Genomic DNA, 16,407 nt, shown 5'->3' on the forward strand with positions numbered 1-16,407 from the left:
GGCAATCCCTACTTAAACATTACTACCATCTAAAATGTGTGGACCAGCAAAAATATAACTTTTTGTGTATCATTGATCACACAAAACACTCTCTAGTGTGGGACTAGTTTGAATTCAAGGCTTATTGGAGCCTGTCAAAAATTCTGAATATTTTAACACCTTTATTAGTCACATTGGTTTTAGTCAAGTTTCACTCACTAATATAGTAATAATTGGAGAAGCTGATTGTGGGTTTTAGTTCTATACACATTTTTATTAACATACATATTCTTTACCACATAAAAATAACATTTTAAGTTCAAATATGCATCATAGAAAAACATGGGAGGTCTCTAGATGATGTATACTAGTGGATGACACAAAAGAGGACAAGGTAAGTCCATAATGCATGCAAGCTATTACTCAGTAACATTTATTGTTAGCATATACAAAAGAAACACAAATAATGAAGAAGTCTTTTGCTGCACTTGTACAATGAGAGAAAAACTGGTGCATGACATGAAAAGTTACACAGTGGAAAAGAAACTCATACCTGCCCTATTGGAGGACTTTGCTACTCTTTATACTGTAACTGGCACTCATCATTTTATGGGCAAAAACCCTACTTAAATAGACTACTACTGTCTAAAATGTTTGGGCCATCGGACGTAACTTTTTGTGTATTGCTGACCACACAAAACACTCACTAGTGTGGGGCTAGTTTGAATTAAACATTGTATTGTGTATTCCAGGCTCATTGGAGCCTGCCAGAAATTCTGAATAGATGCAAAAGTCATGATGGCAGTGCTAGTCAAGTTTCACTCACTACAGTACATGGAGAAACTGATTGTGGGTTTTAGTTTTATGTACATTTTAGCACATAAAAATAAAGAAAACATTTTAAGTTCAATTAGAAATAGAAAAACAACTGTATGCATACTAGTAAACGACACAATAGAGGACAAGTGTAAGTCCATAATGCATGCAATCTGTTGCTCAGTAACATTAATTTTATTGTTAGTACAAAAGAAACACGAAAAATGAAAAGTCAGTCCTGAAATGATATGGAAATTGCACCCTATACTACTTCAGGAAATGTGCAAATTTTATGTACACCAGAAATATGGAATTTCTGTACATTTACTGGGGATTTCCGAATACCTGAAATACATGCAGCTTTTTTCCTGTGTTAAAACATCTTTAATTGATGCATTATGATTAGCATAATATGCACATACTTACAATATGTGACCGGATTTTGGAAAATCAGCCTTATTGTCATATTTTGCAACTGGAATATTAATGATCAAAATAAGACATTATAATTTCTACTCAGCTTTACAGTGATTAGATCAGTAGTCAGTTCCCTGAATAACAAGAAATTCTGTGAAATATTTTAACAGGTGCATAATTATAAGTGCATTAGTGGTGACACATTAAGTGTAGGTTACTATGTGGTCCACATGTGACATTTAGACTGATATTCCAAAATCAGGTCACATAATGTAGACTAGACTCATCTACTATGTAGATTGTTGCATATATAAAAACAGTAACGTCTGTAGCTACTCCATGGACAAATAGGTTATAGCACCTACTATAGCAGCTACACCACTAATAACTGACACAATGATACAACAAAAACAAATTCCATATCCAATGCTAAACTGGCTGAGTTCATAAGCATATTTAGAAGATTTTGTGGCTTCCTCATAGTGACAAGCATTGAGTTCCCTGTCCACCTATAGGATAGAATATATGTAACACTATTATGTACAAGTATAAAGAAAAACTAGGACCATTGAAACAAAAAAGCAATGATACAAGTGAGATTACTTACACCTGCAGCTATACTCATTTTTAATTTATTTAATTGTTAATGTTATAGCCATAACTGAATGTCCACTGGTATAGCTGCAAGTATAGGCAACCTCACTCATTAATTATTGTTGTTATATAGCTTTTTATTTCTATGATCTCTAATGCAATTTAAATTTAATATATACCATATTTATACTTGGTTAAACTTTGTGGCGTTTATTACCTTAGTTCATAAAATCAACGTGGCGACTATTTGAATTTGACCAACACTCGACACTTGAAAATAATGTTAAAGACCTTATTCTCAAAATCGATAGTGACACCACTTAAGTGCAGCTACTATTGAAGGTGCAGCTACTATTGAAGGTGTTTAACTACAGTGTATATAAAGTACTTGTTTGTTTACTATTTTGTAACATCAATTGTCCAATTGATGACTGGTGAGCCAACACATACCATATCAAAGGGAAGAATGGTGCCATACTAAACAATTAATTGTCAAATGAACACATGCCCATTTCACTTCATTATCAATTACTAAAACGTGACATGGCCATTCCTTTTCATTTTCAGCTTTGTTATAGCTAAAGTGTTACAAATGAAGAACAGTATGAGAAGTGTCTCTACATCCGTTATGGAAAATACAGATGATTCTCATGATAGCCAGCACAAGAAACCATTACCATGGTACCTACTAATCAACACCTACATGGTAGCAGAGAAAGAAATGGAGCATAAAGGAGTAGCACATTCTTGCCTAACCAATACTGCCAAGCTGTTGGGGAGTTAGTAAAATGTAGAATATGGAATAACGGAATTGCGGAATAACAGAATAAGCAAAACTTATCTTTTGCAGATTGTACAACTAGTTATGTACTCTACAGTAATCGTACTTTATTTACCTTGTAACAGCTCTGCATGGCATGCCACGGCGATGGATAAACAGCAGCTGGGCGTGTATTAAATAGGACGATCACACAACCAATCATCCTAGAACAGTCTACCTTCCCTATAGCTATATTAGGGTTGAGACAAATAGTTTGAAGCTTCGTTTGGTCTCATGACATTCGGATGCTGTTTTACCCCACCAAAGCTTTGTTACCATGGATATCAACATGTTAAACCAGTTGTACAAGTATTATCACTCCTTGTGTGGAAGCTGCCATTTACATATTTTTTGATGTAATTGTAGTTTAAACAATGGTTATACTGGAGCTATAACAAAGTGTAGGAGGGTGTACACCCTAAGAACCATCAATTGTGGTCATTAATAGTTGACATGACATTTGCAACAAAACTTCGAAGCTTCAGTAACATTTTGAAAAGAAGCTTCGGAGGATGTATTTGTACATTCCTTCCAACCCTAAGCTATTCAAACCTTAAGAGTTTTGAAATCCATTTAAAGACAACACACAACCACTGCATTCCACTAACTCAATAGTGTGACTCTAATAAATTCGGTTGGATGCATGTGAAGGCCAACTAGTTTGACCTAAGAATAGAACTAGGTTTTAGTGCTTTGTAGCAATATCAATTAAGAAGTATATATAGTAAGTTTAGTGAATGTAGATTGTTCTAGGATGATTGGTTGTGTGCTCATCCTATTTAATGCTTGCCCAGCTGCTGTTTATATCCATCACTGTGGCGTGCCATGTAGAGCTGTTACAAGGTAAATAAAGTATGATTACTATAGAGTATATATTTGTACAATCTGCAAAAGATGAGTTGTGCTTATTCCGTAATTCTGTTATTCCGCATTTTACTAACTCCCAAGCTGTTGTAAACTGAGGAACAATAAGGCTGGTTTTGTGTGGTAATATAAGCCACAAATCTCTATTTTTGACTCAATTAACTCAATAAGATGAATGGAGAATTATGTACTTGACATGCAGAGAGTAAAAAGAGGGATTTGTGGTTTACATTACCACCCCAGCAATTCCTTCTTGTTTGTCAGTGATTCCTATTGCCATAAATCTTTCAAAATTTCCATTTTTTTATTGATCTAGTTTGTGCACTTTTTATTAATCTATTAATTTTTAAACTGATAATCAAGATTGTTTTGGATACATAGCTACAGTCAACCATTTGGTGTATATACACAAGAAACTGATTGAATTGTGATGTGTATACAGAGTCTCCTAGCTTTTATAGCTGTAGAGCATGCTCTTAATTCCCAGACACAGATGACTGCTTTATTAGAGTATTTTGACATTAAATAGCCCGCACATGTACACTAATTACGGAATGAACATACCATAGTTTATCAGTATAGATTAAGTTTCTTGGTCTATACTAAGTTTTATAGAACAGATTTTATTAGTGACAAGCAGCCCACACCAGTAAACTCAATTCTGAATGTGTTTTTATGGCTTTGCAACTGTAATGGCATTTGCAAGTAGAAATGGCTCAGTTTGGGCTGTTTTCATTCACCAAAACAAGTCACAGATATGCACACTGATCCATTCGGCAAACCTTACTATTCATTTTTATTCCAAAATTCTGCTTCTAGACTTAGATAGCTATGCCTGTGATTATAGAATATGAATGAATGGCAAAATTTCAGTTTTGTCTGAAATACACTTAGTGCTCCCTTTTCACTTGATATCCACTAGTGAACATATACTCCTTGTACAAAAACACTAGAAAGGTGTTTTGAATTGAAGGATGTTTTCTAAGGTGGCTTTTATGTGTGCGATCTATTAGGAGTTCTGCAAAAAACATGGAGCAATCCCTATTGTTACAGTAAGAACCATAAATGTGCAAAGCTTTGCACATATATCATATAGTATGGTAGTAACTGTATAGGGTTTGCACTTTCTCACAAAATAATATTGGCCAGAAACCAGCCACACAATACATTCATGGTGCCTTGGCAGTATTGGTTAGGTATAACCAAGTTCAAAAATGCCTTCAGTATGATCCAAATTGCTTTTACAAAAATTTAAAGATTTTATTTACCGACCGACCAACCAACTGACTGACTGACTGACTTACCGATGTCTTCAGACAAGCATAACTCAATGATAGCTGAGGTTATGGAATTGATTGTTCAACATCATGCTAAAGATCTATAGTATGACACTGAATGAACTAATTATATATAGCATACTTTTATGCTATTAAAATTAGAATATAATAATAGACTTTTACCCTTAGTCTTTTTCGCTGCAGACATCCAAGCAATTGTACTTAATAGTTTTATTCATACACAAGCATACTTGACTTCATTATAAGGATTGTGCATAAAAATATGCATAGCTATATTGTAGCAACGTGTGTATTTTAGTAAGACTATTTGCATGATGCACGGGCTTTGATTAACACAGGTGGTGGCATACTGTATTTGTTTTAACATAAAATTATATTATTAAGCAGTGGTGTTGAAAGCTCTATGAGCATTGAAACATTAGATCAAAGTCTAGAAAATAATGAATGACAAATACACTTTAATGTTTCTATACAAACATGTATGCATATATGATAGGCTATAGGGATGCAACAATACAGGTAAATACCATATTGTGTATTGTCTTTTAAAACATTAAGTTATTAACAACAAAAAATATAATTACAAACAAAACATACAAATATTCAAGTATTTTCATACAAAATAATTATTCAGTCAAATAAAAACGACTCTCTGTACACGCTAGATCAACTGCTAGGCCTGCGTCAAACATGCCAGCATAATAAAAAGCATAATAGGCTGAAATGGTATGCCAGTATAATGCTAGTATAGTAGGTGGAATATTTCAAACTTTGGAGCTTAATTCCATGAAAATAGATCACTACTCCCTAACAGAGCAGTCAGTGGAAAGTGCAGAGTGTAATAGAGTACTAAAATGCATTGTATATAGCTCCATAGATCGATACTCTCTAATAGAACAGTCACTTTGTAGTGAAATACTCTAATAGAGCATTTACTGATTAAAATTTTCCAAGATAATTGTAAGAAATGGTACTAACCTAAGAGCATAATGCAAGCATAATGGGAACACTGAAGTGTTTTGGGCAAAATTTTGAGCATATTTGACTCAGACCTACTAGTAGCTGTGTAGTAGTGCATGTGCACATGTGCTAACATGCAGTGCTGCATTGCATAGTGTGTATGGTTTTGTGAGTAGTATTTACATATAATTACTTTCATAAGATATAAATTAATGTAACTTGCATTAGCATATGATGCAATATAATTGCTGTACATTTACTTGCCTTAAAGGAGTATATTAGTGCCATAATCCCTACTGGAAAACAAAAGATCACAGCAACAATAGCATTATTCCTGTAGTTGGAAGGATTCTCTTGTTGGGCTTCTGGACATCCTTCCACCTAAAGAATCAGCATATTATTATAATGTTATTATGTTTATAATGTATATCAATTAAAGAAACATCAACATATATGATGACATAAGACATGTGGACCAAGAAGCCAGTGTACCACACTACAGTGTTATTAACAATAATATTATTTAATTCTTGTATGCATAAGTAGCTCAAGATCAGTACTCCCTTCTCTAATTTTCTCTATGCATTGAATAGATTACATGTTAGTGAAATTCTTCTCTTGAGCCAGGCATTCTAGAAATAGTAATACACAAGGTTCTTTAATATTTTTTTAATTCATCCGATTTACAAAACTGCAAGGAAATACAAAAAAATTATATGATCTTTCTGAAATTTTGTATAGTTTAAAGGAAAATTTTATTATTAACCAGCACTGGTATCTGCTCTACATACAAGACTCTATTGCCCTAGTTACAGTATTTCAGTGTACCAAATTTATAGTGATACATACGTAAGCTAAGTGTTGAACCTTTCATTGAAGTGTATCTTTTATATTATAAGGAGTTTTCCATAATTATACGCAAAAAATTTTTGTGGTATGTATATGTAATTTTCACCGATTGACAATTTCAGGGTTTTATTTTTGTGGATCACTTGTTTTTACTTGGGCTATCTGTTATTTAGCATAGAGATAGTCTTGATAAATCGTTAATATTTAAGGATGAAGAATTTTTGGACAGCTAAGTAACCACAAAATCCACAAAAATTATGTCCCTCGAAAATTTGTATGTATAATATGGTACAATTATTGGAAAGTAATAATATATTAAAATACTGAAGTAATGACTATTGTGCAGGAAGCTATAGACACAATTAATACAATATTCATGTATTTTCAAACTATATTTACCACCAAATTTCAGGGGCATAGCTAGAACCCAGGCCCAGGCCGGAGTATACACTACACACAGACAATTATCATTATTTTGAAATGTTCTGAGATTGTGTCAGGCCATACTAAAAGTTGGTCTGACAATTCATCATAATGGTCCAACATGAGAGGGGCATATAAGCATGCAAAGCATTGGATGCCCTCCCCTTAATATTTTTTTTGATTAAAGACTGATATTTTGCAAGATTGTAGACATGCTAATTAATAATAACAGTGAGTATTTTTATACATGATTTTGGTAGAAAGTTTTCAATATGTATACAGTTTAAGATTAATGATGAGTATTCATATTTCATAACAGATGAATGTAAATATCAATCACCATATAAGGGTAGTGGAACCTGTTAGCATCAACTGAGTTTAGTCTGCATGGCCAATTATTTTAGTCATCAGAAAAAGCCACTTCAACATCAGAGCCATGCACTAATATTATTGCTATTTTCTTGGCCATACATTCTTTCCTATTCATCATCTCAATAAAACAACTAAATGTACATGCCACAAGTACAGGAAATAAGGCCATAAAGCTGTTGTCTATAGTTAGTGAATTTTACAGCTATCAGTTTCAAGCCGACCCACTGACCAATTCTGAAATCATTTTCTTGTGCAAATCCAATAAGTACACATAGCCTAATAAAATAGCCAGGTGACATTCTATGTGGTTTCACGAGTGAGTGATTGTTGTTACAGCAGCTAATCAGCTGTCCCAAGTAACCCAATGAATAAACTGCATGTCAACAATATGACTGTTATGGATTTAGACTGAGAGTTAGGAAAGTCTACCTACACAAATCATGTGTGTTGAAGTGCTAATTACCAGATATTAAATGACTGACGAAATGAATTGAAGGACTTCCAAACAGCTCTATTAGCCTGACAAACATCTGGTGTTATAATTGTCTCTGCTACATAAACATCCAGATAAAGATACTTTAATAGAACAGTCACCCTAATACAGCAGTCAGGCAAATATTCAGTAGCTAGCATTGGTGCCTGCCCTACATACAGGACTATAAACATTTTAATGCCAGAAACAGACACCAAGCATTAAACACCATGTAGCTATGTAGCGTGCATTTTTTTTTACTTTTAAAAATATGAGGTTTGTTTTGTCTGTGGTTTTGACAGGAATGTAGTTCAATTACTTAGTGAGATGTCCCTACCAGTGCCTTTAACATGTTGTAAAGAACAAACAAAAGCATTGAAACCTGCTTTACATGCAGGACAATTAATAATACATTGGGAACTGGGCCAAGCATAAATGTTATAGTGTCTGCGTATAGCATGCACGTTAGTGCATGATCCTTATGCCTTCTTTTAACTATGTATAGTGAAATAATGAACAACATGCAGGGTTAGTTAAACTACATGCAAGTTAAGGCAATACCTACATGACAGGTGGTGTACACATAGCACAGTTTCAGTATGCTATGCACTAATGTTGTAGTGACACATAGCTATAACTGTTGCCATACAAACCCCACGCAAGTGTTTAAACATTATCATTAATTGTCGTATCATTAAGGTAATGTATGATCCTTTAAGCAGATCTAGATCTAGAGTGAAAGGATGTAAACAGGATTAGTGAAATAGTTGTGCGAGGTCAAGCAATTGCACACACAGTTCCTCAGTGTAAACTATGGTATCTGCATGGTGCCAGTAATATTATCACTTTTCAGATGCACAGTAGTACCTGCCCATGCATCATGCAATTACGTTGTTTCTTTTCTACAGCAGTATAATTTTATACAGCTGCAGATTAAGTGTGAAAGAAGCTTTACCTAGAAACTGGACAAACACACTATGTTGGCAATTCACCTGCCCTACTACAAAAGTGCTATAAGAGTCGCTATGATGAGTCTGTGTGCCAGTGCCGAAAAACTGTGAGCATAAGAATTTATGGATAAAAAAATTGTATGGAGCTAAACTATAGCACACAGGTGTGAACAATGTGGATGGTTCAGTTCTAGTAGTACCTGTCCTATTATGCAGGCTATACACGGAGCATCATTTGACAATATCTTGACCACAAAAGACATTAATTTATTGGTACCTACCCTACAATGCAGAAGTTGCCATATTGCAACAATACTACACTCCCTAGTGATACTACAACCTATACCTATTGTCATCACCTCTAACCTCCCTACATTTACAGCATTACTATATACTGTATGATATTTTGATTAAGCTACTACTGACTATTATAACCTATTGTCATCACCTTTGTACAGCTACTACTAACTATTATCAACCAATGCAATGGAGGACACCTGGACACTTGGTAATGGTCCTAAAGTATCCCTTACCATGTAAACTGAGCTGAAAAATGGAAACCGTGATAATCAGGACATTTTTTGGTCAGTCCAAAAGGTGCCCTTACTATGTAGGTTTCACTGTAGAGTGAGAAAAATAGCATGAAAAGAACATATAACAGAAAACCTGTTACCATAAAGGCTGCCGAAACGGAAAAAAGTAGTAGCAAAAAAGGTTGTTGAAGAAAAAAAAAGTTGTAACCAAAAGTAGGGATGCGACGATTATGCCAGCAGAATTTCAGGCATAATAGGTAATTATGCTAGCATTTTGAGGTGATTGTATAAAGTTTTAACAGTAGGAAAATCTGCAGATTGCACAATTCCATTAAAAAAATCAAGATACTCTAATAGAGCAGTCAGAAACTCTAATAGAACAGTCATTGAATATTATTTACTCTAATAAAGCAGTCACGTTGATATGAAATACTCTAATACAACAACCAGCTAAAGAATTCAAGATTATTTGAAACTTAAACATCAATGAAAATGGCCTGATACAGCAATAAATTGTGCATTATTATTAGCCAATTATGGTGGCATAATATTGGGAATAATGGGCAATTCTCAAAAGCATAATAGGTGATTTTTTGAGCACTGCTCAAAAGCATAATGCTCAATTTTTTGGAGCATAATAGCCTCATGCCTAACCAAAAGGTTTGAGAAATAGTGACACAACTGGGATTTGAACTCACAACCTACCAGTTTCAAGCTTAACACTCTACTGCATGCACTGTATGTCGCTTGTAGTTACACTGTCTTTAAATGTTGTTTATAAAGGCATGCTTAAGTTGAATGGAATAGGTGTTTACTAGCAGTTTGCATGCGGTTTACAGAAAGAATTCAGGTGAATTTTTGCTCCTCACCCTTGCACTAAATACACTGTAAATGATGAACGACGGCAACTAGAAGCTTTATTTAAATGCTAGCTTATTCCCAGATGATGAGTGCTTTGTTTGGTGCCAAAACTACTTTGATACGTGCAGCAACTGGCAAGAAGAATGCGTGGACTCAAATGGAATGCAGACAGACGGCTTTTCAGCTTTATATATATAGATTGTAGCCACTCTAATAAACTACCAAAAGTTCAATTTTAGAGGGTAGAAATGTTCAAAATTTTCATGGGTGGTATGTATTTAGCAGAAAGCTTACTTTAAAAGATCAAGACACTCTTAATAGAGCAGTCACACTAAGGTTTGCCTTTTCTATATTGTCTAGTGACAGTGTTATGTATCTAGGCCTTGGCATCACCAAAATTCTGGCTACACCCCTGCCAAAGTTGCTGTAGTAAAATAATGCAGGGCATTGACATAGTATAGTTCCACATCCCATAGCCCATATCTTAGCCTACATAATCTATACTAACAGAACACCTATACACTCCTGCAGTACTCCCTATATATACTCACCACAGCTATAGCAAGAGAGGTAGTAAAGATACAAAGCAAAGAGAAAAAGTGCTAGTACCTGCCCTATGTGCAAGACTTTATTGCCCTATATAGTTATTTCAGTAAATTTAACTTGGTGAATAAAAATTGTACTAAGTATCAGCTAACACTCATCGAAGTAGCCTATAATACAGTGTAATACTGGGGGGCTATAACACAGAATCTGGACACAATTATGGTGCCCTATAGCATGTGTATTTCCAGCTATGCATACCACGCAAAACAGTCAAGCTGTGAAAATGGTGCAGCCTGCGATAGTACTGTATAGTAGGACCACAAAGGAGTAGGCGTGGCCCACAAAATAATCTTACCCAAAAAACAGCCTCAATTTCCCCCGACGACAATGAGGTAGTACTGGTTAGGTAAAAATAAGCCCAAAAAAGCTTTCAGATCGACCCAAAACGTTTTCAACAAGTTGCTATGGAATTTTTTAAAAAGAATTATTTAGTGGATTTTTTTACTGACTGAGTAAGTAACTGACTGACTGACTGATTCCTTCAGACAAGCATAACTTGATAACAGCTAAGGCTACGGGCTTGATTTTTTTCACTGTTCAACGTTGCTTCAGCCCGAGAGGTGCCTTTTGAAACACTGCAGTACATACAATGCATTCTTCATGGACTTACCAGTGTCCTCTTTTGTGTTCCATTCATCTTTGCTGACAGTGAAAAGTGTCGATTTGGTGGTAGCACATGATGGCTTCCAGAAATCATCCGTATTTTTCATAGTGGCTATTTTGTTAACAGAGAACGGTTCTCGATTCATACTGCTGTGTAATGGGTTGAACATAGTCAACAACAAAGTGTAGTGGATACTTCACGTTTCATCTGGACGATAATTGATATAACTGGGGTATGCGGCACCATTTTGTTCAGTATGTGGGGATTGCAGTGGTGCTTTTCAAATAGTTCTTGATTCAAAATGCTGTGTAACGGGTTGAACATAGCTGACAATGAAACGTAATGGATACTTCACTTTTCAGACGATAATTAACATAGCTGGAGTGCGCAGCGCCATTTTAGATGAGATATGCGTTGGACTACTCCAACGTGTTTCAGTACTTTTTATCGATGTGCTATGTTCCCTACTCTAGTTGAAAATTCCAAATTGTTTTGGTGTAGTTACTTGTACTAATAAATTTTAATAATGGCTGTGTGCATTGTTAAAATTTATCAGCATTGACATCGTTGCAGCCATTTCTTGGCCGCCACCTTTGATTTCACAACTTTTTCACCCAGCATTGTATACAGACGCAATGATGATTATTGAAGACAGACTTATTATATAAATGTATTGTATTGTATTGTATGCTTTAGTTGTAATATTATTGTAATACTCTAATAGGGTGGACATTTTTGAAGGCTTCTAATAGAGCATATACATAGAATGTTCTAGAATAATCTAGAACTTCCGCTGATACATAGATCTATTGCATGCTTTGCTTCAATATTTAATAATATTATTTTACTACTCTAATAGAGAGCATATTTTGAGGACTTCTAATAGAACATACATAGAATGTTCTAGAACAATTATAAATGTTGTTTATAAGCAGATTTAAACTAGAATTTTCATTTATGAAGCAGAAGGTGATCAGCCAAGATAGCAGCAGTTCAGTGGTTAAGGTGCAGGTATTAGGTGTGGAGGTCCCTGGTTCAAACTCTGGTAAGTTTTTTTCCACATTTTTGTGCACTTTTTTACCCCGCGGTGACTGCTGTATTAGAGTATTTCAATCCAGCGATTTTACACTTGTTTGGTTTTTGCTTTATAGCTTTGTACTGTAAATCTATTGTTTTTCACAAACCATCAAAAAGTACTGCTACGATATACATACCAATTTCCAAGGTATTCCTATATTTGGTTTACCCTGTAGCCGTGAAAGAAGTTTGATCTTTTTTTTATGTGAATAAATGCTCATAACCCCTTCAGATTCATAGCAAACTTCATTTGTCCCAAAGATTGACACAATCGAATTACACATTTGCATTTTATATCAATTTTTGTGAAGTGTGCAAAAATAAATCGAAGCTCCCATAGCCCCTTACGGCATAGAAGAAAAAAACAAAGATGGTTTAGAATTCCAGTGTGATTTACATCTACACCCTTGCATGCATTCAACACACTGTGAATGATGAACAATGGCAGCTGGAAGTTTCATTTAAAAGCTACAGTATTCTTAGATGATGAGCCATTCATTTTGATGCATAAAACCCTATTGTACATGCATCAGCTGGCGAGAAAATCAATGGATGCCATCAGAATTGTAGACGATCAGATGGTCAGATGGCTTTTCAGCTTTGCACAGATTAATCGATAAATACTTGCAAAGCTATGAGCAATAATTGATGTAAAGGACCAATTTGTTGTCACACCAACAAGGTAAAAAGCTCAAATGTCAAGAAATGGCTGCAGGGAAACAAAATAATTTTCATCTACATTAATGTTGCTTCGTTGTACAACATGATTCAGTCTATCTTTACATACATATAAAAGTAAAGAGTATAATGTTCATTTGAGTGAATTGTGCAGTGCAACCCTGAGATTATGGAAGTTAGTACTATGTAGGTGAAAATATTGATGATTCAAGCCATTTCACAGGGTAGAACAAAGCCACCAATTGATGACAGAAGTAACACACAAGGATTGGGATTAGCATATTTGATTGAAATTAAAGATGATGCATAACCACATGCTCTTCCTTATTACTTTGTGTAAAAGTCCAAAAAGTACTAGGAGTCTGTTTCTAAGGTTGATGAACCCACACCATGATATCCTGGGATGGTAGTAGTCCCAAAATGTCTAGGGCCATCCAAACTTAAAAGCTAAATGAAAGTGCTGTGAGAAGTATACCTGATCCCCAAAGTAGGTAAAACTTTAAATTTACTTGCAGGTGCCAAAGCTACTCAATGCCAATAGTGGGCATTTCAGGCAAAATTCACTTTCCAAAGAATTTACAGTTACAATATTCGTAACCCTGTTTGGATGATATTGCTTGATTGAACAAATTAGCTTTAGCATCACAAGTGCTCTGGAATTACTTCAGAAGAGAGTGAAGAGAATTCTTTAGGCATTGTGTGCCAAATGGATTGTTTCTGGTTTTACCCCACAGGAGTACATGTCACCCTGCACCATGATGAAATTCAACCACACATTAGTGAAGTTTCTTCATCAATAGATAGGAATCCGAGCAGATCCAGAGAAAATTACAAACTACTAGAAAAACTCACTTTAAGCTTGGATATATATAAACAAGTTAGGGAGGGACTTAAATACTCACACAGCCACTCATAATCACATGCATCATGAACCATGGTAGTGGCTCATAATAGAGGTCATCTATGTTTTTTTTCCACAGGGCTAGAGTAAAATGTGAGTACTTTGTGGAGATACAAACTAAATAATTTCCTTCCTATGTCTTTCTTCACGTCCATGACCTAGTAATATTAACACCCATTCTCAAGTAAATTTGCTTCTTGTAGGTTCACTTTGCCATTGATATTCTGACTTGGTCTCTGCAAGGGTAACCGACGTGTTAATATGTGTTAATAAGTATCCATGTTAACACATTCATTTGGAAACCCTTCTGAAAACATTCTGGAAACATTCTGAAAACTTCTAAAAACATTCTGGATACCCTTCTGAAAACAATTTGAAAACATTCATTTAACACATTCATTTGGAAACATTCATAAGGAAACATTCATAAGGAAACAATACACTGGTGTTTGTTAACTGTGATAATATTAGCTTACTATATACTCAACAGCTACTGTACATGATGACTAACTTGATATACATGTTTGGTACTGTGTAATATCAAGCACCACCAGCACCTCTTATTATCATGCTAGCTATCCATAAATGGATTAATAGAAAGTAAACAAACTAACGTAAAAATAATTAAATATGGGAATAGAGATTACTAAAGAAACAAGAGTCAAACAAGCCAGCATGTTAAACACAGAGAGATTAATATCTCTATTTGGACTCAAACATTTATGCAGAAGCATTCTTAGTACTTATCTGCCCCTGATTAATGTGTTTTTCCTTAGTTTCTACCAGATCTCTGCATGTTAACATGCTGGTTTGTTTGACTCTTGTTTATTTACTTTTTTCAGCAATCATTATTCCCATGTTTTAATTTTTAGAATTATTTTTACACTAGTAATAATGCTCTTTGTAAAGGTATTTACATTAAAAAAACCTCTGACCCTATCCAATATGAAACCTCTACTAGTATTACTAAGTTATACTAGTATTACTAAGTTATACTAGTATTACTAAGTTATACTAGCATTACTAAGTTATACTAGTATTACTAAGTTATACTAGTATTACTAAGTTATACTAGTATTACTAAGTTATACTAGTATTACTAAGTTATACTAGTATTACTAAGTTTTACTAGTATTACTAAGTTATACTAGTATTACTAAGTTATACAGGTTTCAGAATAGCAATCAGAGAAATCTGACCCACGTAAAGTCTAGGATTGGTCCAAAATGAAGAGCAATAATTGTGGATAAAGTACTATAGCAACAGTTAAGCATACATTGACCTGACTATTACAAACTTGTCGTGATGCTTGTGGTGAGCTCTGGGTCACTATAGGTACAGCAGTACCAGTGGACAATGGTGCAACAGCAACAGTAAGTGGGGTACTATCATCGCATGGTGGTATATTAGCTGAATATAAACTAGATGAACACACATCATCATATGCTGGTGGATTCTCATTCACATCAGTGTAAGCTGGTGGTAGATCTGTAGAGAAGATAATGAGTACAACAACTATTGCAAACATTTAACTTAAATTGCAGGGCTAATTTACACAAAGATTGAAGCACGTTACAAACTGTAACTATTTTAATTATTGTTAGAGATGCTTATGCTTAGGTTGCTGAAGAGATGGTTTTGTGAGGAATTCATGTTAAATCAGAACTGAATCAAGACACATAGTACCAAGATGTGATATGCAGCTAAAAAAGCTGGTGCCACACCATGGATATATCAGAACAAAAATGAAATATTCACACATGCATGGCTCCATGGTTGCTTTTCCAAAAAGGGTGTTATAGCAAATTTAATCATTCTATAGTATGTACAAGTAAAAGGAAAATTTTGGAATTTTTTTGTTCAATTAGGGATCATTGGTCTTCTATACCTGCAGATATACTAGTGAACATTTAATCCCTACTTCAGTCTATAGCTACCAGTGACTGAATTAGGGATTAGATGTTCACTAGTACATCTGCAGGTGTAGGCAACCTCCCTTGTTTCCCTACTTTCTTCAATGATCCCTAATCAAACTTAAAATTCCAAATTTTTCCCTTTTTGTTTACTTTTTTTGTAACAATAATTATTATTATCACTGGTGAACCAGCGCATACCACATCAAAAGAAAGGATGGCACCAGAGTTGATGTTTTCATCTGAATGCACGCCCCGGCAATCAATTACTGACTTGGAGGTGAAGTGACCATTACGTTTTGCTTTTAGCTATGTTCAGCCCGCTACAAACGAAGAACAATAGGAGGGTGCCTCTGCAATCAATCCAGTCACTGCAAAGAATATGGACAATTTGCGCACCCCAACTATCAATTATTGATT

At 34.8% G+C, this 16,407-nt stretch overlaps 1 protein-coding gene across 3 annotated transcripts in view; it reads right to left on the minus strand.

Moving 5' to 3' along the window:
- Positions 1-1,485: 1,485 nt before the first annotated feature.
- LOC136256223 (uncharacterized) overlaps positions 1,486-16,407 on the minus strand; it is a 34,937-nt gene continuing 20,015 nt past the window's right edge. For 2 of the 3 annotated variants that reach the window (XR_010701387.1, XM_066049158.1), the window contains exons 2-4: positions 15,372-15,562; positions 6,013-6,129; positions 1,486-1,721 (exon numbers count right to left, since the gene is read on the minus strand). Coding sequence is in view for 2 of the 3 variants with exons in the window: in XM_066049158.1 (XP_065905230.1) it covers positions 1,545-1,721; positions 6,013-6,129; positions 15,372-15,562 (485 nt within the window). In the remaining variant the exon portion in view is untranslated. Of the gene's footprint in view, positions 1,722-6,012; positions 6,130-15,356; positions 15,563-16,407 lie in introns of all 3 variants that reach the window. The other variant, XM_066049157.1, reaches the window with a different exon arrangement.

The sequence above is a fragment of the Dysidea avara genome, chromosome 5 (genome assembly GCF_963678975.1).
Source record: "Dysidea avara chromosome 5, odDysAvar1.4, whole genome shotgun sequence".
Classification (NCBI taxonomy): Eukaryota; Metazoa; Porifera; class Demospongiae; order Dictyoceratida; family Dysideidae; genus Dysidea; species Dysidea avara.